Below are 22,185 nucleotides of genomic sequence, written 5' to 3'. Positions count from 1 at the left end.
TTCTCAGGTTTGACCTTAGGATTTATACTCCACGACCCCTCCCACAAAGACAAATACATCTCTTGGTCTATCTACGGATCTTTATTGGTAGATTCGTGGTGTGTCCTTTTCTCCTTACCTTTTGACGTGCTGTATTGAAATGTTAACAGTCTATTTCCCGCCTGCGGCGGTTTTCTTTGTTGATGTTACATTATCAATCTTGATTATTTGTATCAAAATGTACGAATTCATCTGTTGTACAAAAATCCTTTTTTTCAATAAATATACATTTAAAAAAAAAAAGAAAGATTCTCTGGTCTGATGAGCCTGAGATAGAACTTTTTGGCCTTAATTCTAAGCGGTATGTGTGGAGAAAACCAGGCACTGCTCATCACCTGTCCAATACAGCCCCAACAGTGAAGCATGGTGGTGGCAGCATCATGCTGTGGGGGTGTTTTTCAGCTGCAGGGGCAGGATGACTGGTTGCAATTGAGGGAACTTAGGGCCATGTGATATTTCAGTTTTTCTTTTTTAATAAATCTGCAAAAATGTCAACAATTCTGTGTGTTTCTGTCAATATGGGGTGCTGTGTTTACATTACTAAGGAAAAAAATGAACTTAAATTATTTTAGCAAATGGCTGCAGTATTACAGATGAGTGAAAAATTTAAGGGGGTCTGAATACCCCCCCCCCCCCCCCCACTGTATTTAGGTAAATGTGCAAGGTGAGCTGCATGATAATAGGCAGAAATATTAGGGAGACCCAAGCCTCCACATTATTGTGGAAGACAAAGAGTGGATTTAAAGGTACAGGGTTTAGTTGTGCTCCAGATAAAGGAGATAATTCTATGCTGAATACGTCATAAGAAATGGGATGGTACTAAAATGGGCAGGACTCTAAAAAGGTGGAATAATTTGGGTAAAATAGCCATCTTAATTGCATTCATTTTGTCTATTAAGGATAAGGAGATAGAGGACCATTGTGTCAACAATTCGTTAACCTGTTTCCATAACGGACGGAAGTTCGCGGAATATAAATCGGTTATTTTAGCAGTAAGTTGTATTCCTAGGTATGGCAGTCGATGTGGTGTCCACACAAAGGGGGGCGAGTTTTTAGAAATTTGAAGTTCAGCAGGAGAAAGGGATATGTTGAGTGCAGTGGCTGTTTGGTAATTAACGGTCAGACCTGACATGTGTGAAGAGCGGTCTAAGATAGAAAAGAGATTAGGATTAGGTGCTGTGATATGGGGAGAGGTCATAAAGAGTAAGATATCATCAGCAAAAAGACAGCCTTTATGATGATATCCACCTAATTCAATACCTTTAATTTTTGGATCCAATCTATTAGTTGGACAAGCAACTCGATGAGGAGAGCAAAAAAAAGGGGGGAAAGAGGGGATCCTTAAAGAATGCCACTTCCAATAGGGAATCGATCAGATTTAAAACCGGCATGTTTGATACATGCTTTCGATTTATCCATTAAATGGACTCCATTAAATGGAGTCCAACTCCCCCCCCCCCCCCCCCCTTTTTGAAGAGTATTTTGAAGATAGGATTATGAGACTGTGTCAAAAGCTTTTGTAATATCGAGGCAAAGAAAACATGCTCCCTGTAGGTTATATAGGGAGGAAACTTCCTGTCTAATTGATTACACCAGCATCACCTGAAGGCGAGATATAGACCCACTTAGTAATTACTATGAGCCTCTGTGTCCCGTGATGTACGATAAAGAAAATGCCTACATCCACCTTCTAAGGGGCTTCCTACCACCCCCTACTCTTTCTCGGTAACCCTGGAACTGTATTTACTATCAATGAGACCATGTAAGATGTATAATCATATATTTAGCACTAATGTACAGTGATTCTAGATAAAGCCACCCCCACTCCCGAAGTTTTTACTTTATTCTACTTAGTCTTGATATATGTCAGCTTGTTATGTTTTTTTTCTGAACATTGATGTAATGTTTAAACTTGAACATTTAAAAAAATAAAAATAAAAATACCACATAAAGGGGGCTTCCAGATTCTGATAAGTCCCCTGCCCGCAGACCCCCACAACCACCGGGCAAGGGTAGTGGGGATGATGACCTTTCCCCATCAACCTGGGGACAAGGTGCTTTGGGGGCCGCTACTCCAAAGCACCCTTCCAATGTTGAGGGCATGTGGCCTGGTATGGTTCGGGCGGGGGCACTCCCTCACCCCCCCTCTTTTCCTGCGGCCTGCCAGGCTGCCTGCTTGGATAAGGGTCTGGTATGGATTTTTGGGGGGACCCCACACCTTTTTTTTTTCATTTTGGTGTGGGGTTCCCCTTAAAAGCTATACCAGACCTCAAAGGTCTGGTATGAATTTTGAGGGAGACCCCCCGCGCCATTTTGTTTTTCAATTTTTGTACGAGGTTTCCCTTAATATCCATACCAGACCTGAAGGGCCTGTGCACTACCAGGGCAGTAAGCGCTTCATGGGAGGTGCGTTACCAAGCCTTCATGACTCAGATTTACAAGGCCGCTACTTGGTCATCTATACATATGTTCACTAATTTCTATCAGGTGAATGTAAGATGGCAAGAGGATGCTGATTTTGGCGCAGTGTACAGCAGGCAGCAGTATAGGTCCTCACGTCTGATGGTGGTCTGTGTTTATTTGTGTCTCCCTCCCCTCAGTAGGCATTGCTTTAGGACATTCCTATGGGGGAGGCTTGGAAAAAATGTTTCCCAAGCCCCAACTTCACCCCCACCCATACTTCAGCCCATCAACCCCCCCCCCCACGATCCCCAGCCTGTCAGATCGCTGGATATCAATGCAGCCAGCATCTGCAGGCTGCAGGAGGAGAAAGAGGGATGCCGCCGAAGCAGGGATGGAGCAGGGTGTGGGACCTGGTATGGGGGGTGTGACAGACCAGCTGGGACCGAATGCTAATATCCGGATGCTAATATCACCTCCAGCCACCTGTCTGTCTTGTATAATGTAAAGGAGTCTAGTCTGGCTTGACACAGATTCTAAAGATTATTTCACCTATTGTTGTTTTGTTGTTTGTGCTAATTAACCTGCAATTGAATGAAGGAGTCCAGTGTTGATTAGATAATTAGCTCATGCTAATTAGGTTAGGTTTTAGTCACCTCGCTGTATATATTTTGTGTGAGATCTCAAATAAAGGTCATTCCTGATGTCCTCCAAGACTGGTATCTAGTTCTTGGGGGTTCCTATAGCCAGATCCATTGGACTTGTGTTCCAGGACTTAGGAAGCGGTATATAGACGGAAGCACTCAGAGTGTGGGGGATGTTCCGTCACAGGGGGTCATTTGACTGGCGGTAGGAAAAACATCTGGACCCCCCCAAGCAGCACCTGAAGCTGCTGGGAGCGGCAGTGGAGGGATGTCGGCTTCTAAATGTATCTGCAGGGGATCCCTTTAAAAGGGGGGTTTTGATCAGGTGGAGGGGAGTAATCAGTGTTGGGGGGAGGGGGATATAGGATAGGAAAGGAGAGTCAATTTTAGGGGAAGGGAGTGGTGCCAAGTGGGAAAGCAGGGGGAAGCAGTGGCATTGGTGGGGTGGCTGTAAAATTTCAGGTTAATAATCAACGGGTTGTAATTCGCTGATCGGAGTTATAGAATTGTTTACCAGAGTCTGCTGAACAATTCTGATATACAGTGGTGTGAAAAAGTGTTTGCCCCCTTCCTCATTTCCTGTTCCTTTGCATGTTTGTTACACTTAAGTGTTTCGGAACATCAAACCAATTTAAACAATAGTCAAGGACAACACAAGTAAACACAAAATGCAATTTGTAAATGAAGGTGTTTATTATTAAAAGGTGAAAAAAAATCCAAACCATCATGGCCCTGTGTGAAAAAGTGATTGCCCCCCTTGTTAAAACATACTATAACTGTGGTTGTCCACACCTGAGTTCAATTTCTCTAGCCATACCCAGGCCTGATTATTGGCACACCTGTTCACAATCAAGGCATCACTTAAATAGGAGCTGCTTGACACAGTAAGGTCCACCAGAAGATCCTTAAAAGCTACACATCATGCCGAGACCCAAAGAAATTCAGGAACAATTGAGAAAGAAAGTAATTGAGATCTATCAGTCTGGAAAGGGTTATAAAGCCATTTCCAAAGCTTTGGGAATCCAGCGAACCACAGTGAGAGCCAAAAATCCACAAATGGCGAAGACATGGAACAGTGCTGAACCTTCCCAGGAGTGGCCGGCCGCCCAAAATTACCCCAAGAGCGCAGCGACGACTCATCCAAGAGGTCATAAAAGACCCCACAACAACGTCCAAGGAACTGCAGGCCTCACTTGCCTCAGTTAAGGTCAGCGTTCATGCCTCCACCATCAGGAAAAGACTGGGCAAAAATGGCCTGCATGGCAGAGTTCCAAGGAGAAAACCACTACTGAGCAAAAAGAACATCAAAGCTTGTCTCAATTTCTCCACAACACATCTTGATGATCCCCAAGACTTTTGGGACAACATTCTGTGGACCGATGAGACAAAAGTGGAACTATTTGGGAGGTGTGTGTCCAAGTATATCTGGCGTAGAAGGAACACTGCATTTCATAAAAAGAACATTATACCAACAGTAAAATATGGTGGTGGTAGTGTGATGGTCTGGGGCTGTTTTGCTGCTTCAGGACCTGGAAGACTTGCCGTGATAAAAGGAACTATGAATTCTGCTGTCTACCAAGAGATCCTGAAGGAGAATGTCCGACCATCTGTTCGTGTACTCAAGCTGAAACAAACTTGGGTTCTGCAGCAGGACAATGATCCTAAACACACCAACAAGTCCACCACCGAATGGCTGAAGAAAAACAAAATTAAGACTTTGGAGTGGCCTAGCCAAAGTCCTGACTTGAATCCTATTGAGATGTTGTGGTATGACCTTAAAAAGGCCGTTCATGCTCGAAAACCCTCTAATGTAACTGAATTAGGACAATTCTGCAAAGATGAGTGGGCCAAAATTCCTCCAGAACGCTGTAAAAGCCTCATTGCACGTTATCGCAAGCGCTTGGTTGCAGCTGTTGCTGCTAAGGGTGGCCCAATCAGTTATTAGGTTTAGGGGGCAATCACTTTTTTACACAGGGCCATGATGGTTTGGATTTTTTTTTCACGTTTAATAATAAACACCTTCATATACAAATTGCATTTTGTGTTTACTTGTGTTGTCCTTGACTATTGTTTAAATTGGTTTGATGTTCCGAAACACTTAAGTGTGACAAACATGCAAAGGAACAGGAAATGAGGAAGGGGGCAAACACTTTTTCACACCACTGTAAGCTTATGGTCATTGAAGTGACCATGAGCTTATAGAAGAGTGAGAAAGGGGGTCCGTGCATCATACAGACTTGGCCACCTGTAGGCACTTCTGTAGGTCCATACACAGACCTGGCAGTGAAAGGGTTAAAGACATTAAGGCTTGCGTGTGGTACATTCTATGTTAGTGCATTTTTAAACCAATCTATCCCTAACGTTTTTTTCTCTTTCGATACAAGGTGCCTATGGAGCCCTAAGAATAACTGCTTTCACACTGGAGCGGTGCGCTAGCAGGACAGTGAAAAAAGTCCTGCTAGCCGCATCTTTGGAGCGGTGAAGGAGCGGTGTCTTCACCACTCCTACCCATTGAAATCAATGGCGCAGCGCAGCTATACCACCGGCAAAGCGCGGTTTTAACCCTTTTTCGCCCGCTAGCAGCATAACGCCGCTAAAAATAGTGACGATTTGCAGCCAACGCCGCTCCCACCCCAGTGTGAAAGGGCCCTTAGAAATGTCATTTTTGCTGTCAGACTGTTCTAAGCACGGGAAACATGCGCCCCTTTACAGGCATACTATAGACACCCCCCAGGTATGACATTTAAAGGAATATTACACTTTTAGTGTTTCACTTGAAGCATTATTAACCACTACAATACAGGGCACGTTTGCCCCCTTCCTTCCCAGCCCAATTTTCAGCTTTCATGGCTCTCGCACTTTCAATGACAATTGCGCGGTCATGCTACACTGTACCCAAATGAAATTTTTATAATTTTGTTCGCACAAATAGAGCTTTATTTTGGTGGTATTTATTCACGACTCAGTTTTTTTATTTTTTGCGATATAAGCGCATCTATTTTAAAAGAAATCCAATAAAATCAAATTTTGTCATAAATTTAAGCCAAAATGTATTCTGCTACATGTTTTTGGTAAAAAAAAAAAAAAAAAAAAATGTATAATAATTGGTTTGTGTGATCACGGACATATGTACGCAAATGATCATGTACATATGTGTGCAGGTGATCACGTACATATGTGTGCAGATAATCATTGGAACATGTGATTTTAGTGGGACATATGTGGGGGACATGTGTTTTTTATTTGGGGACATGTCTTTTTATTATTTGGGGACATGTGTGTATTACACTAGACTAGTGATCAGTGAGTAAAAAGCTGTAAAAACAGCTCATACTCACTGATCACCAGCCGGCTGCAGCGATCTGCTCTCCTCTCCTCAGCGACGACTTCCGTGTGAGGAGAGGAGAGCCGATTGCCTAGCAACCGGCTGTTTGTTTACATCACAATGTGATCAGGAGGGCCAATCACAGAGCCCTCCTGCCGATCCGAGATGCACCGTGTCCAGGTGACACGCGCACATCGGGATCGAGCCGCTGCGTGGGCACGCGCGCGATCCCCCTCCTTCTGAATGACGTTCCTGAACATGGGTGGGAAGTGGTTAAAATCACTGCTCCCGGAAAAACGTGTTTCTAAAACTTTTTTTGCATTGATACATGGCAGGACCCAGGTCCCCACTTTTTTCCCCACACTTTTTATGACAATACCATGCATATAAGCCTTTAAAAGGCTTAGCACTTTTGATTATTCATGTTTGTGTCCCATAGACTTTAACGGTGTTCACGTGTTCAAGCTAATTTTTTGCATGTTCTGGATGTAAACCGAACAGGGGGGTGTTCAGCTCATCCCTAGAAATAATTAAAGAAAATATTTTTAGGTATGCTGTGTAAATGGGAACTCATATCAAAAATACAGTATATTGGGGTTTTTAGACAGCTAATAGATTTATCCCATTGACAAACTTCTCCCCACCTCCTGTTCCTGTGACAACTCAAACATTTTTGATTTCTCATAACCTTCTGCACCAGAAACAAAGGTTCGTAAAAACAATAGTGTGACCTAAACTCTGCCGCAGGGACACAGACAGCTAAAGGAACATGATTTTTTTTGGTTTCTTACCCTTTTTCTTCATATATACTGTACATTACAGGAAAACTAACTTTTTATAAAATGTTTACAGGTTTATGTTTTAATTAGTATTTTAGAATTAAAAATCTAATATTGTATATTTCCATGACATTGCATGCGCCAAACATTCTGAGAGTTTAAATAGGACAGCCAAGAAGTAGATTCCCTCCTATAGCCTGTCCCTTTTTTACTTATATGAAATAAAGCCATATTAACTAATGACATGTAGGAGGTTGGCCCCACCTATGACCCATTAAAGAGGAAGTAAACCCTTCCAAACAACTTGGACCTATAGGTAAGCCTAGATTAAGGCTTACCTGTAGGTCCAAGCAATATCTCCTAAACCTATATGGTTTAGGAGATATTTGCCCGAAAATGGGCACCGCTGTCTACGGCGCATGCGCCGTAGACAGCGGCGCGCAGGCGCACTAAATGCGGCAAATCCAAGAATGGATTTGCCAAATTTGTCGACTCCCGTGCGCATGCGCGGGAGTGACGTCATCGCGGCTTCGCCGTATGACAGCAACGGAGCTGCGAGGCGCGACTCCCGTGCGCATGCGCGGGAGTGACGTCATCGCGGTTGCGCCGCTGTCATTGGTCGGAGCTGCGAGACGCCACCAGCAAGATGGACGCGGCGGACTACAGGGATCAGCGGCGACTTCGCTGGCTCCTGTGTCAGGTAAGTGACACATAATGAGCTACTATGCGATGCATAGTAGTCCATTATGCTTTACCTTTGCAGGGAAAAAAAGAGGAAGTAAACCCATCAGGGTTTACTTCCTCTTTAAGTGGTGTGTCTGTTTTGAATAGTCCTGAACACCAGGAAACAAAAATGCCACTTTTAACAGCGTGGCAAAAAGATTTGCAGACACAGATGCTAGAACCACCACCTGCTGGAAAATGTGGACAATATACTGATATTCTGTATTTAATATTTACCATTCTACCATTTTTACCAGTAAAAATATAAGAATTTTAATCATTAGCCATGAGATTAGTAAATAAAATAAAAAAATATTCAAGACCAGCAAATGTTCATTATATATATCTGCAGCCTCATCTATGAGTTTAGATGAAAGGCAATATTACCAAAGGCAAATAGACTGTGCCCTTTGCAAGTGCAGTTGCACTCCGCAAATACAACTGCTCCAGAGCTTAGTAAATGAGGTGAAGCTTTACTTGGCAAAGAATACCATATCATATGCAAGGAAAATAAAAAAGAAAAAGGTTTGCTTGCACATGATTGGATGATGGAAATCCGCCGAGCTTCCCCTCATTTACCAAGCTTTGGAGCAACTGCACTTGCAAAGTGCACAGTCTATTTGCCTTTAGTAAATCAACCCATATCTGTTATTATTGGTGTAAGTGAAAAATGGAAGTGTTATTGTGGCAGTAAAAGTGTTATACAACTTGTATACTTTGCAGTTTTGTGGAGCTAAAAAAAATCAATCCTATCATAAATTGCAGAAAAATATGCATTTTGTTAAGCCTTTGTATCTGCAAAGTTCAGAGTGTAGAAACATGTGCAATACGTACCCTGTCAAACAATGCAAACAACTCTCTTAATACATCAGTTACTGGTAACTTCAAGTGGCTAGCAAACTCTTCAATTCCAATTCTTCCTCCTTTTGACAGATCAGCAATAGAAGCAAAAATCGCCAATTGTTTCTGAACGTCATGCCATTTAATGCTGTAATAAACAAACAGAAAATGTAATACAAGTAACCACTTCAGCTCCAGAAGGTTCACCCCCTTCATGACTATGCCATTTTTTTTGCGATACGGCACTGCATTACGTCAACTGACAATTGCGTGGTCGTGCCTCGCTGTACCCAAATCAAATTTATGTGCTTTTTTTTTCCCACAAATATAGCTTTCTTTTGGTGGTATTTAATCACCTCTTCAGTTTTTATTTTCCACGCTATAAACAAAAAAAGCCGACAATTTAGAAAAAATATATATTTTTTACTTTCTGCTGTAAAACGCATCCAATAAAAAAAAAAAATTAAAAATAAATAAATAATTCTTTATAAAATTTAGGCTACATATTTTTGTTAAAAAATCCCAATAAGTATATATTGTTTGGTTTGCGCAAATGTTCTAGCATCTACAAACTATGGCAGTGATGGCGAACCTTGGCACCCCAGATGTTTTGGAACTACATTTCCCATGATGCTCATGCACTCTGCAGTGTAGTGGAGCATCATGGGAAATGTAGTTCCAAAACATCTGGGGTGCCAAGGTTCGCCATCACTGAACTATGGCATATATTTATGTAATTTTTATTTTTTTACTAGTAATGGCGGCAATCAGCGACTTATAGTGGGATTGCCGTGGATAAATCGGACACTGACACTTTTTTGGGAACCAGTGATACTAATACAGTGGGGCTAAACTGTTGTACTATCACTGTACTAATGCCACTGGTGGGGAAGGGAAGGGGTTAACATCAAGGGCGATCCATTGGTTAACTGTGTGCCTAACCTGTGCTTGGTTACTGTGTGGGAGGTGCTTGTACTATGGGAAGGCAGAGATCTGTGTCCCGCTTTGCAAAAACACAAGATCAATACCTTCCCTACTGACAGAACTGCAGTCTTCCTTGTTCACATGTGATTGTACACAGCAGGAGCCAATCAGCAGGTGCGGCAGAATCAATGTCCGCCCGGATCCGCCGATTGTTCGAGACACAATTAAAACGGTGGTCTGTCTATGTAAACAGGCATGCCCTAGGCCCAGAAGTGCAGGATCACATATGGTACTAGGTACATGATCCTGTGCAGGAGAGCTGCTTTGTCATCATGTATATATATATTTATTACACACACATGTACATTATATAATATATCTCAAAGTAACATGTGAAATACTGCATACGAGTGTAATGTACTCTATTTTACGTTACATATAGTCTTTTACATTTACACAAATAAAAGACATTCCTTATTGGTTAGCTCCATTCTTGGTTTAATCCGAACAAGCATAGAATTAAAAAGAGAACTTGTCAGCATCAAATAAATAAAAATAAAAAAAACTCCTTGCAAGCATGCTCTTCTCTTTGGGGAGTGTCTGACTATTTGGTCCTCCTCTCCCTCACCTTCCTACACATTTTTTTTTTACATAGCAACAAGTGGAACAGTAAAAGCGAATACTATCACGTGTCACTTTATAGTACTTTAGGCTCGTAGTCTCCTGAGGCTGCTGACATCTCATCCAAAAATGACAGCACCCAGCAGCAATCTAAGGGCTGGTGGATTTTACAGCTACAGAACACACCTAAAATATGTTAACTGTACATACACATACAGGAAGCTTTTTGATCAAATGAATGGTCTGGTGATATTGTCTATTTAAATATAAACAGAGAGAGGCAGAATTTTTAAAGTAGTTGAGACGTCACAAAAATAAAAGTATGAATATTCATTTTAATTGTAGAATCATGTGCAAATCATGTGTCCAGATAGCAAGCAATTGTGCTGCAAGCTTGAAAATAACTTGCTAAGCTAATGTTAGACTCAGGCTTCACAAGTGTGTTGCCCAATTGCTGCAAGTCTGCATTGCCTGATACCAGATCAACTTGCTTTGTAAATGTTCTGCAAGTCTGCTGCGAGTTCTGGTTCAGTTATGTTGTGAAATAGTCATCAGACCACAGGGGTCACTGTGGCCGCATTTTCATGCTGTAGACTTGCAGAGCTCTTGCTGTAGACTCACCACTGCAGCTTTACTATTGCAAGAAATTTGCCACACAAATTGGCACACAAATTTGCTACAAATTGGAAGAGTGTCAACTAGAATTTGTGCTTCAAGTGCTCTGCAAGTGTACAACTTGCCAGTGAAAATGTGCAACAAGTTAACAGACTTAAAATTCAACACTGCTGCAGATTTATGTCAGGTTAGCCTTGCTCGGTGCTCATGATTGGGCGTTTAAAGTTAGCAGGAATTTGCTTTTAACATGTTTGGACAATCAAAGTGAAGATTCACACAACTTTTTACTTTTTTTCTCAACTACTTTAGTAAATCAGCTCAGATCTCCAACCCCAATATACCTCCAGTCCACTCAGAAACCTGCACCGAGAGGAATGAAGGTATAGAAATAGGTGTGCCAAGTACTTGCAGCCAATCTGCTAGCGGTACACCAACACCCGATTTTAGCAGGAAAATTTACATTGAAAGAAATTCGGTCCCAGTCATCCACATGCTCAGCATCCGAATGCTAGCTTGGCCAAATTGCTAGCACTGCAGCTCTATACCAGCATGTGGAAGGCAATGTCTTGGCCAGGGCGGTCAGCAGTAAGGTGCAAATTACCGCTGACTCATGGTCCAGCAGGCATGAACAAGGATGATACCCACACTGGTTAACTGCTGGCAGCTGGGAAGCATGCAGGACAGGGTTCAGTATTGTTGGAGCTTGTTCCGCCACCATGCCTCCAAAATGCTAGTGGTAATTCTGCCCCAGCTCTCTCCTCCACCCCCTCCTCTTCTTCCTTTATGGCCTCTTCCTCTGCAGATTTGTCCTCTGAACCAGTAGTGCTCCATTGGCATTCGGGGGGCTACGTAAGCACTCAGACAAAAAGATGCCATGCGGTGCTTGAGTTGGTCTGCTTAGGGGACAGGAGACACACTGGGGCAGAGATTCTGTCAGCTCTGCAGGGGCAGGCTCAGAGGTGGTTGACGCCATGCAAGCTTCAGCAAGGAATGGTTGTATGCAACAATGGCACCAACCTCCTCTCCGCCCTCCGACAGGGACACTTGACCCATATATTTGGCTCACATCCTGAATTTGGTGGTGCAGCAGTTCATAAGCAGGTACCCTTAAAGGATCTCCTGAGGCAGGCCAGGAAATTCTGTGGTCATTTCCGCTGGTCATATAATGCCAGTGCACGGCTGGCTGACCTTCAAAGGGAATGCAACCTGCCCAAGAACTGCCTCATTTGTGACAAGCAAACCAGGTGGAACTCAACATTGGCAATGCTGCAGCGGCTGCACATGCAGCAGAGGGCCATCAATGAGTACCTGTGTGAGTATGGCACCAGAACAGGGTCAAGCTTGGTTTGCCATGTCAGTGGCTACTGATCAAGGATGCATGCACTGTCCTGTCACAATTTGAGGAGGCCATGAGGATGGTGAGCAGTGACAGTGCATGCATTAGTGATACTGTCCCTTTTGTCTTCCTGTTGGAGCATACGCTTTGTGGAATAATAGACAGGGCACTTGAGACAGAACAGTGGGAGGAAGGAGGAGGAGGACTTCCTTACCTCTCAAAGCCCCCTTTATCCAGATAGTATTCCTGTGGGCCCGCCGAACACAGAAGAAGAAGAGGAGGAGGAGAATTGTGTCAGAATTGGGACCTACAGTCCCTATCTTGTTTGTAACCCAGGGACCACTTGTATACTGTTGTATAGAGTATATAGGGCCTGGAGACCCCATGCCTTTTTTTTTTAATTTGGGTGTGGGGTTCCTCAACATTCATACCAGACCCGAAGAGCCTGGTAATGGGCTGGGCGGGGGAGACCCATGCCGCTTCTTAATGATTTTCATCTATATTGCCGGGACCTGACATTACATTACAGCAGCAAGCAGTTTTAAATTACTTTTATTCTTTTAGGAATGTCATTTTGTGCAGGGACTGTTCTAAACATGGGAAAAATGCACCACTTTACAGTAATACTATAGTCACCCCCCCCAGGCACAATATATAGCCCTTTCATGACTAAGCCTATTTTTGACATTTGGAGTTTACAAGTTAAAATCCATATTTTTTGCTAGAAAATTACTTAGAACCCCCAAACATATATATATTTTTTAGCAGAGAATCTAGAGAATAAAATGGCAATTGTTGCAATATTTTATGTCCCATGGTATTTGTGCAGCAGTGTTTTAAAGCAACTTTTTGGGAAAACTGACACTTTAAATTTTTTTGTATAATGTGAAAGATGATGTTACGCCAAGTAAATAGATACCAAACATGCCACGCTTTATAATTGCATGCACTCGTGGAATGACGACAAACTACAGTACCTAAAAATCTCCATAGGAGACGCTTAACGCAGGTTAGAGTTACAGAGGAGGTCTAGGACTAGAATTATTGTTATTATAGCTGATGATTGTGGCGATACCCCACATGTGTGATTTGAACACCGTTTACATATGCGGACGTGACTTCCGTATGCGTTTTCTTTGCTGCGCAAGCTAGCGGCGATGGGGGCGCTTTAAAAAAATTATATTTTTTTCTTATTTTATTTATTTCAAAATAAAATTGTTTTAAAAAAAAAATTTTTGATCACTTTTATTGCTGTCACAAGGAATGTAAACATCCCTTGTGACAGTAATAGGTGGTAACAGGTACTCTTTATGGAGGGATTGGGGGTAAAAGACCCCCAATCCCTCCTTTGCACTTCAAAGTATTCAGATCGCCGTTTTCGCTGAATCTGAATACTGTATATTTTTTTTAAACTGGCGCCTTTGGCACCCGAGTAAATGGGAAGTGACTTCATGACGTCGCTTCCGTGTTTACAACTTGGAGGCTGGAGTGAAGCCGCTTACGGCTCCATTCCAGTCTGTCCCTAGCGGCGGTTTGTTGATCGGGTGACATCCCCTCCCGCTCCTCCGGTATAACAGCCGAGCGGCTTTTAAAAAATTTTTTTGCATTGATACAGGTCCCCTAGGCCAGGACCCGGGTCCCCAAACACTTTTTATGACAACAACTTGCATATTAGCCTTTAAAATTAGCACTTTTGATTTTTCACGTTCGTGTTCCATAGACTATAATGACGTTTGTGTGTTCGCACAAATTTTTTGCCTGTTCGCATGTTCTTTCGTGAATCGGGGGTGTTCGGCTCATCCCTAATCTTTATGCTGTTATGTTACATCTTGTTGCAGGGTATGTTTTATTAGATGTTTATTATAGATATACTATTACATTTCAGTTTTTCACCTCAGAATCCAATGGGTTCTGGAATAGATTTAAAATAGAACGGGTGGACAATGTATAACAGCGAAATAGAAAACAAACAAAAATCCTTTCTACTATGTTTTGTGTTGTCATTGCAGTTTATCTCACTTCCTGTCTGTTGAAAAGTGTGTCATCAGAACAAGAAATTAGGGCAAATCTCACTAATAGAGACTTTGCAATAGTACAAAAAAAAAAGCCTAAGCCACTAGAGGTACACTTTTAACAAAAAAAATTAGCAAAGAGCAGGCCTGGTCATACAGCTTGCTTAAAAGGTGAACATTTATAGATCACAAAACCTCTCATTAACATGTTTTAGAAGTGCACATGTTTTTATAAAACAATATTAGTATTATGTGACCTGATGAAAAGGACATAAAAGAAAATGGTGTTACTACTTTTCAAATCACACATTTGTACAAGCATACAGGCTGGGTGGCCAGGAAATTGGAGCAAAGCAAGCATGCTGCCCCCTCCCCTTACTGTCAATATTAGGGGTTACCTTGGTGGTGGTGGGGCACACACCTAAGCCTCTACCCCATATGGCACCTTTTCACAATCATAAGGAGGCTCAATGCCACATCCTATCCTCAAAATTTCCATAAAAGTACTTTCTTTTGGTCATGGGATAGTTATCTTCATAACCACCCCTGATTTTTGCAATGAGGTGCTATTCTTGTAAGAAGCTACCCCTTAGAGGGATTTCTGCAATACACCTAAACAATTTCCCTGTCATTAAGCATGAACTGGCCCTACACCTGACCTGTCTGGATAAGTCCTACACGCCATTCCAGATGCTAGCATGCATCACTATTCGGGTCCTAACCGCAACAAAAAAATAAAATAATAATAATAACATCATTTGAACATTCCATACCAAAAAACATATTACCTTAACTTTTTGCTAATTTTTGTGAACTCCACAAGGCCAGCCTCCATGGGTAGTGTCAAATCTCTGGCAGTTAGCATTAGCCTGCAGTCTTCATAGGTATGATCAGTCAATGGCAATCCTAAAGCCCTGAAGAATAAATTTGACATGCATGCTTGTTGTGATGCTTTTTTCCAAAACGATTGTACATTTTTTGTTTATACTTCATTTTATTACCAGTAAATGTATACAATACAAGGAGTAGCATCCCGGTATCTGTTCAGAATAAGTACAATACAGAGTAGTTAAACTTAGATACTGTCGCATAGGATTGTATGGCAAACAGTTGTTATATTACATAGCAAGTAGGAACCAACTGCTTACCAGAAAAAAAGCTGATAAAGAAATGTATAAAAATAGACAGAAGGTGTTCGGAATAAAAAAAAATAAAAAATAGAAGGATGCCAAACACATTATCAGCCCTGCCAAAGCACAGAACTTTCTTTAACAGCACATGATTAAATCTATTAAGAAAAGAGAAAACATTTTTTAGGTATAGAACATCAGCGATAGAAGGCAAAAGTACTAAAATGAAAACTGGGCATAACACTTATGATGAGGGTGACCTGGATGTAGAAAACCATTTAACCACTTTCCCACTGGGCACTTATACCCCCTTCCTAAGCAGACCAGTTTTCCGCTTTCAGTGCTCTCACATTTTGAATGACAATTACTCAGTCATGCAACACTCTACCCAAACGAAATTGTGTTTTTTGGCCCAATTAGCCATTTTCCCTCTCCGGTGTCATGTGACTCATTGGTGTTACAAGGTCTCAGATGTGAATGGGGAGCGAGTGTGTTAAATTTGGTGTTATCGCTCTCACTCTTTCATACTGTTCACTGGAAGTTCAAAATGCACCTCATGACGAAGAACTCTGAGGATCTGAAAAAAAAAGATGTTTCTCTACATAAAGATGGCCTAGGTTATAAGAAGAGTGCCTAGACCCTGAAACTGAGCTGCAGCACGTTGGTCAAGACCATACAGCGGTTTAACAGGACAGGTTCCACTCAGAACAGGCCTTGTCATGGTCGACCAAAGAAGTTGAGTGCACGTGCTCAGCGTCATATCCAAAGGTTGTCTTTGGGAAATAGACTTATGAGTGCTGCCAGCATTGCTGCAGAGGTTGAAGGGGTGGGAGGTCAGCCTGTCAGTGCACACTGCATCAAATGTTACTCCATTTCTTGTGGGTGCCACTAGTGGACAGCACTGAGCTGCCTGTGGATGCCACTGCTCTACTTGTGGTAGCCTGCTCCTCACCAGAAGACCTTCATTTGGCAGACACATTTTCCTCTTTTTTCCGATTCTGTAGCAGACCCACTGCATAAAACGGGTTCAAAATCTGAATCAGAATCAGACTCAGACACAGAGAGCTCCCCGCTGCTCTTGTCGGTCAAGCTAAGTTGATATGCCTCCTCACTGGATATTTGTTTTTTCACCATACTTTTTCACCATACTGGTGACTGTGGGCTCTAGTGACAGACTATAAATAAAATCAATCACTGCGCTAATGTCTGTTCAGCAGCTAGCATAAAATATAGGCAACAATAGAAAATACAAGCATGAAAAATATGTAAATTCTCCTGGTGTGACTACCTCTCCAATGGGGGTTAAACGTATCTATAGCCATGCGATGCATGGGTCACCTCAGTGGTTTTGTGGATGTTGAACCGTGTGAATGAATAAAACGATCTTATAAATGAATGTATCCAAATTGGTCAACTCATGAGTCACTCATATCGTGGTGGGATGGCTGGACACATGCTGATGTACCTGGCGACCCTTGTTGTTTTGACTTCAGGAGGAATTTTTCCCCTGGCTTCAATTACCAGCTGGAATTTCGAATTTCTTCCATCGCCTGTTCTGCTTTTATTAATTTTGGGTCATTTGATGTACCATAAATGTTTTTAATCTATGAAGTTTCTTTGTAATAAAATGAATGTCTTTCTAAACTATGTGTGTTGACGTGCTTGCCTCTTGACAGACTAACACATCTTGTAAAGTCTCAATTAGCCATTAGGGAGAGGTCTTCGATCTATCCTTTCTTTTCTCTATTTTCTTAAAGAGGAAGTAAACCCTGATGAGTTTACTTCCTCTTTCATTCCCTGCAAAGGCAAAGCATAATGGACTACTATGCATCGCATAGTAGTCCATTATGTGTCACTTACCTGACACAGGAGCCAGCGATGTCACCGCTGTCCCCTGTAGTCCGGCGCAACCATGTTGTCGGTGGGGTCTCGCAGCTCCGCCGCTGTCATTCGGCGAAGCCGCGATGACGTCACTCCCGCGCATGCGCACGGGAGTCGACACGCGCGGCAGCTCCATTCTTGTAAATGCCGCGCTCAGTGCGCCTGCTCGCCTCTTCGGGCAAATATCTCCTAAACCGTATAGGTTTAGGAGATATTTCTTGGACCTACAGGTAAGCCTTAATCTAGGCTTACCTGTAGGTCAAAGTGTGTTGTAAGGGTTTACAACCACTTTAATATTTTGGGAAAAAAGTCTTTGTGTTAGCCCATATATTTTCCCAGTCCCCTGCATATAGTGGGAGGCTAGAAGGAGGGGATGTGAGATGACTATATAAGCATGATATGATACCCGGGGCATGAGGGTCTGAATCGCATATACCCTCGTATAGCGATAAGCTATCTAGCGATGAGTTTGTACTTATGATTGTCTGAGCAAAATGAAGGGTGTTACTGGTGACAAGGTCACATATGCGACTTAATCCTGATTGGGTCCAGGCCTGGAAGGAAGCTGGTTCAGCAAAGGCAGAGTATAAGTGTGGGTGGATGAAAAAGGAGAGAAGTGGGGAGTGAGGGGACATTAGTTTAAAAGGGCTCCATAGTTTATCCCAAAGTCGAAGGGAGTGTTGCATTATAGAGTTGGTTATGGGGCCTCGAGCAGAGCTGGACATCCATAGCAAGTTAGTCACTGCTAGGGGATGAAGATCAATCGGTTCCAGACTGACCCATAGTGATGCTTCAGTTTTTACGTGATATAATGTGATCTGAGCCAGTTGGGCCACGTGATAGTATCGTGCAAAATTAGGCAGCCCTAGGCCCCTACTGAGCTTACTGCGAAGCAATAGAATTCGTGATAATACATGATTTTGTATAACTCAGTGAAAGTAGGTGGGGATTACGACTGGAAGGACTCTATGAAGGTACAAGAGTTTAGGTAATAGTGACATCTTGATGGCCACAACGCGTCCAAGCCAGGAAACGCATAGCGGCTGCCAAGTGGCCAGCAAAGAGGACAGATGAGCTTACATAGGGAGGTAGTTTCCCTGAAAGAGGTGGGATGGGTTGCTAGTCAGCTTTATTCCAAAATATGGAATTGATGACATGGACCACATGAAGTGAAAATTATCCCGCAGATGATTGAACTCTGTCTGTTGAAGGGACACATTGAGGGCCCTGGATTTGGACTGATTGACCTCTGATTGACTACCGCAAATTTGTCTAACGTATGAATAAGGTTTGGGAGTGTTGTGTAAGGGGCAGTTATGAATAGTAACATGTCGTTGGTGAACAGACACATTTTATGGGTTGTGGAAGCAACTTCCGGGCCTTTAAAATTGTTTTTTTTTCTTATTAGGGTTTCCAGGGGGTCAATTGCTAGGGCAAAGATTAGGGGGAAAAGAGGGCAACCCTGCCTGGTTCCCTGTTGAATAGGGAAGCAATCTGAATGAAACCCAGAATACTTAACATATGCTTGAGGTTGGTTGTAAAGAGAGTCTACCCACTGTAGAAAGTTTGGGCCAAAGCCCCAGGGCTGGAGTATAAAGCGTAGGTAGGACCAGGAGACTGTGTCAAATGCTTTCTTAATATCAAAGGACAGAAGATGCATGGGTATCTTGTGGGATCTAGCTAGTTGTTGTACAGGGATGATCCGGAGGACCCGGCAGTCAGGGATGTTCCTGGGTGCGCGCCCCAGGCGGCGGGTGGGTGAAAGATTCTGGAAGAACGTCAATGTACGCCCTACCAGAGTTATCGAGCCGCGCTGTAGTCACCATTTGGCTATAGCGCAGTGGTTAAGTAGTTAATATGGTCTGAGTTCTAGATTTATGTAGTTAAACAAAACCAGTTTAGGCCGCTTATTTTTTGATGTGTAACATTTCTTTTAGTCTGTATCAATTTGGTCTAATACATTAAATTGGGAGTTAAAGAAGTTGTAAAGGCTGCATTCACACCTGAGCGGTTTCAGCTTGTAAAACGCTCATCTCAAAAGTTCCAAAACACCCAACAAGCTTAAAATATAAAGTGCAAATATCTAAAATAAATAAATCCTTCATATAAATGAATAGTCCATAAAATGAAAAAAATAAATATAAAACATGAAAAACTCTTCTTGTGATCAGTGTATCCACACAATTCCACCACAGTGATTGTTTGTCCTCAAAAGGAGTGCACACCACCACCAGTGAAAATGCACGCTCACCTCCAAGATGAGTCAAAACTCCTATGCAGATCTCCCCACGAGCTCTTTTTTCTTGCACTTCCCCTTCCTAATCAATGGTGGGTAATCCAGATGGCTCTTTTCTTAATGGTAACTCAGCTCATTAACATCCAAAGAAACAAATGACCTCCCAGCTTGGCTCAAGATTCCATGAGTTCAGGACATGTAAATAATAAGTATAAAGACCATAGTGTTCTCTATATACAAATTTATTCAAAGCCCCAAAACAGACAAGTTGCACTTACAAGCTAAAACTTTTAAAATTATATAAACCTCAAGAGTAGCACTGCTGTATCCACATGCACAGTGCCTGGCTGGACGTCACTATCAGCACTTCCCTTCTAGATGCGTATCGACCAATCACAGGCCTTCCTCAGTAGCCCTTCCTCTACAGAGGAAGGCCTGTGATTGGCCGATATGCATCTAGAAGAGAAGTGATGATAGTGACGTCTAGTCAGCCACTGTGCATGTGGATACGACGGTGCTACTCTGAAGGTTTATATGTGATTTTAAATGTTTTATCTTGTAAATGCAACTTGTCTGTTTGGGGGCTTTCAATAAATTTGTATACGGAGAACACTATGGTCTCTATACTTATTATTTACATGTCCTGAACTCATGGAATCTTGAGCCAAGCTGGGAGTTGATTTGTTTCTTTGGATGTTAATGAGCTGAGTTAACATTAAGAAAGGAGCCATCTGGATTATCCATCATTGATTGGTAAGAGGAAGTGAGAGCAAAGAGCTTTTGGAGAGATCCGCATATGAGTTTTGACTCATCTGGGAGGTGAGCGCGCATTTTCACTGGTGATGTGCACTCCTTTTGAGGACAAACAATCAATCACTGTGGTGGAATTGTGTGGATACACTGATCACAAGAAGAGTTTTTCATGTTTTATTTCTTCATTTTTTCATGTTATGGACTATTCATTTATATGAAGGATTTATTTTAGATATTTGCACATTATATTTATATTTATTTTTACACATAGCACTACATTTATTTACTTTCTATAGATATGAATGCAGGCCCCTTTCACATATATGGACCGTTTGTCCATTTTTGATCCATCTGTTGGTGGATGAAAAATGGACATTGGTGCATTCCAATGGAAAAATTCATGACAGTGAATGATTATCTATTTTCATCTGTTTTCATCCGCTTCCGTCAACATCAATTTTTTTTTTTTAATGAATGAAAGCCCTATTTTTCATTCTTTAAAAAAAATGGATTGTGAATATAAAATGACAAATGGTCAGATTTTCATCTGTTTTTGCAATGGTTGTTAGGGGCAACCAGTCACTGTGGGATTGGGTTTGTGGCAGAGAATGGCAGGGGAGTAGTACAGCAGTATATACAGTGAGGGGGCAGTCTGTACAGACAGGCTCCCTCACTTGCTGGCACTGACTGTCGTTTTTGGCTTTCAAATAAGTGCCTGCTTTTTTTTTCTCCTTAGGTTTTGGAGCTGTCATTTCAGAGAGGGGGTGGGTGGGCAAGGAGAGGGGCAGGAGAGGAGAAGAGATGTACATATACAGTGAGGGGGCAGTCTGTACAGACAGGCTCCCTCACTTGCCGGCGCTGTCACTGTCAGCTTTTAAATGTAATTGTCTGCATTTTTTTTTCCATAAACAGTGCAGAGCCAGAGCTGTCAAAAAAAGACATTTCTCAACACAGAGATAATGAAAAGATACAATGTATCTCTTGGTTCTTAGAGCAAAGAAATGAACTTTGGTCTGTAGGTGAGGGCAGTTTAATCACTTAAAATGAGTTGTAAAGGCAGAAGGTTTATCTTAATGCATTCTATGCATTAAGCTAAAAAATTGTCTGTGTAGCAGCCCCCCCCCAGCACCCCCCACCCCTTACCTGAGTCCCATCTCTCTCCAGAGATGTCCACAAGTGTCTAGCTGTCCCAGACACTCCTCCTAATTGGCTGAGACACAGCAACAGCGCCACAGGTGCCTGCAGCTGTCAAAGTCAGTAAGCCAATCAGGGGAGAAAGGGGGCAAGGCCAGGTCGGGGCTCTATGTCTGAATGGATACACGGAGCTCTGACTCGGGCTCGAGTACCCCCTGTAGTAAGCTGCTGGCTGAGGGGGCACTTGATAGGAGAGGGAGCCAGGAGCAAAGCGGGACCTGAGAAGAGGAGCATTCAGGCTGCTCTGTGTAAAACAAACTGCACAGAGGTGGTAAGTATAACATGTTATCTAAGAAAAAGCCTTTGCACTCATTTTAAAGACTAAACCTTTTTCTGCCACTTACACGCTAAAATCAGTATTTTTTTCTAGAAAATTACTTAGAACCCCCAAACATTATATACCGTATATACTCGAGTATAAGCCGAGATTTTCAGCCTCTTTTTTGAGGCTGAAAGTGCCCCCCTCGGCTTATACTCGAGTCACCGCTGTCTGCCCGCTCGATCAGCGTGTCGAGCAGACAGACAGCGGCCATTCTATAATTCAAAAGCCGCGCCTCCGGCTCCGCCTTCGCCTGTGATAGGCGGAACACTGAATTTCCCAGCAGCCTGTGTTCCGCCTATCACGGACATCGTATCATCCTCGTACTACGGACGAGGATGATACGATGTCCGTGATAGGCGGAACACAGGCTGCTGGGAAATTCAGTGTTCCGCCTATCACAGGCGAAGGCGG

At 42.6% G+C, this 22,185-nt stretch overlaps 1 protein-coding gene across 5 annotated transcripts in view; it reads right to left on the bottom strand.

Annotated features, from left to right (window-relative positions):
* The window catches only part of LPCAT2 (lysophosphatidylcholine acyltransferase 2), a 322,785-nt gene that overhangs the window by 86,923 nt on the left and 213,677 nt on the right, over positions 1-22,185 (bottom strand). For all 5 annotated transcript variants that reach the window (XM_077458072.1, XM_077458053.1, XM_077458081.1 and 2 more), the window contains exons 11-12: positions 15,047-15,172; positions 8,745-8,898 (exon numbers count right to left, since the gene is read on the bottom strand). In XM_077458072.1, coding sequence (XP_077314198.1) covers positions 8,745-8,898; positions 15,047-15,172 — 280 coding nt within the window. The remainder of the gene's footprint in view (positions 1-8,744; positions 8,899-15,046; positions 15,173-22,185) is intronic.

This window comes from Lithobates pipiens, unplaced genomic scaffold (assembly GCF_037356315.1).
Source record: "Lithobates pipiens isolate NorthernLeopardFrog02 unplaced genomic scaffold, aLitPip1_a1.2 Scaffold_10, whole genome shotgun sequence".
Classification (NCBI taxonomy): Eukaryota; Metazoa; Chordata; class Amphibia; order Anura; family Ranidae; genus Lithobates; species Lithobates pipiens.
Note: the sequence above shows the minus strand (reverse complement) of the source record. Positions and strands in the feature narration are given on the sequence as shown.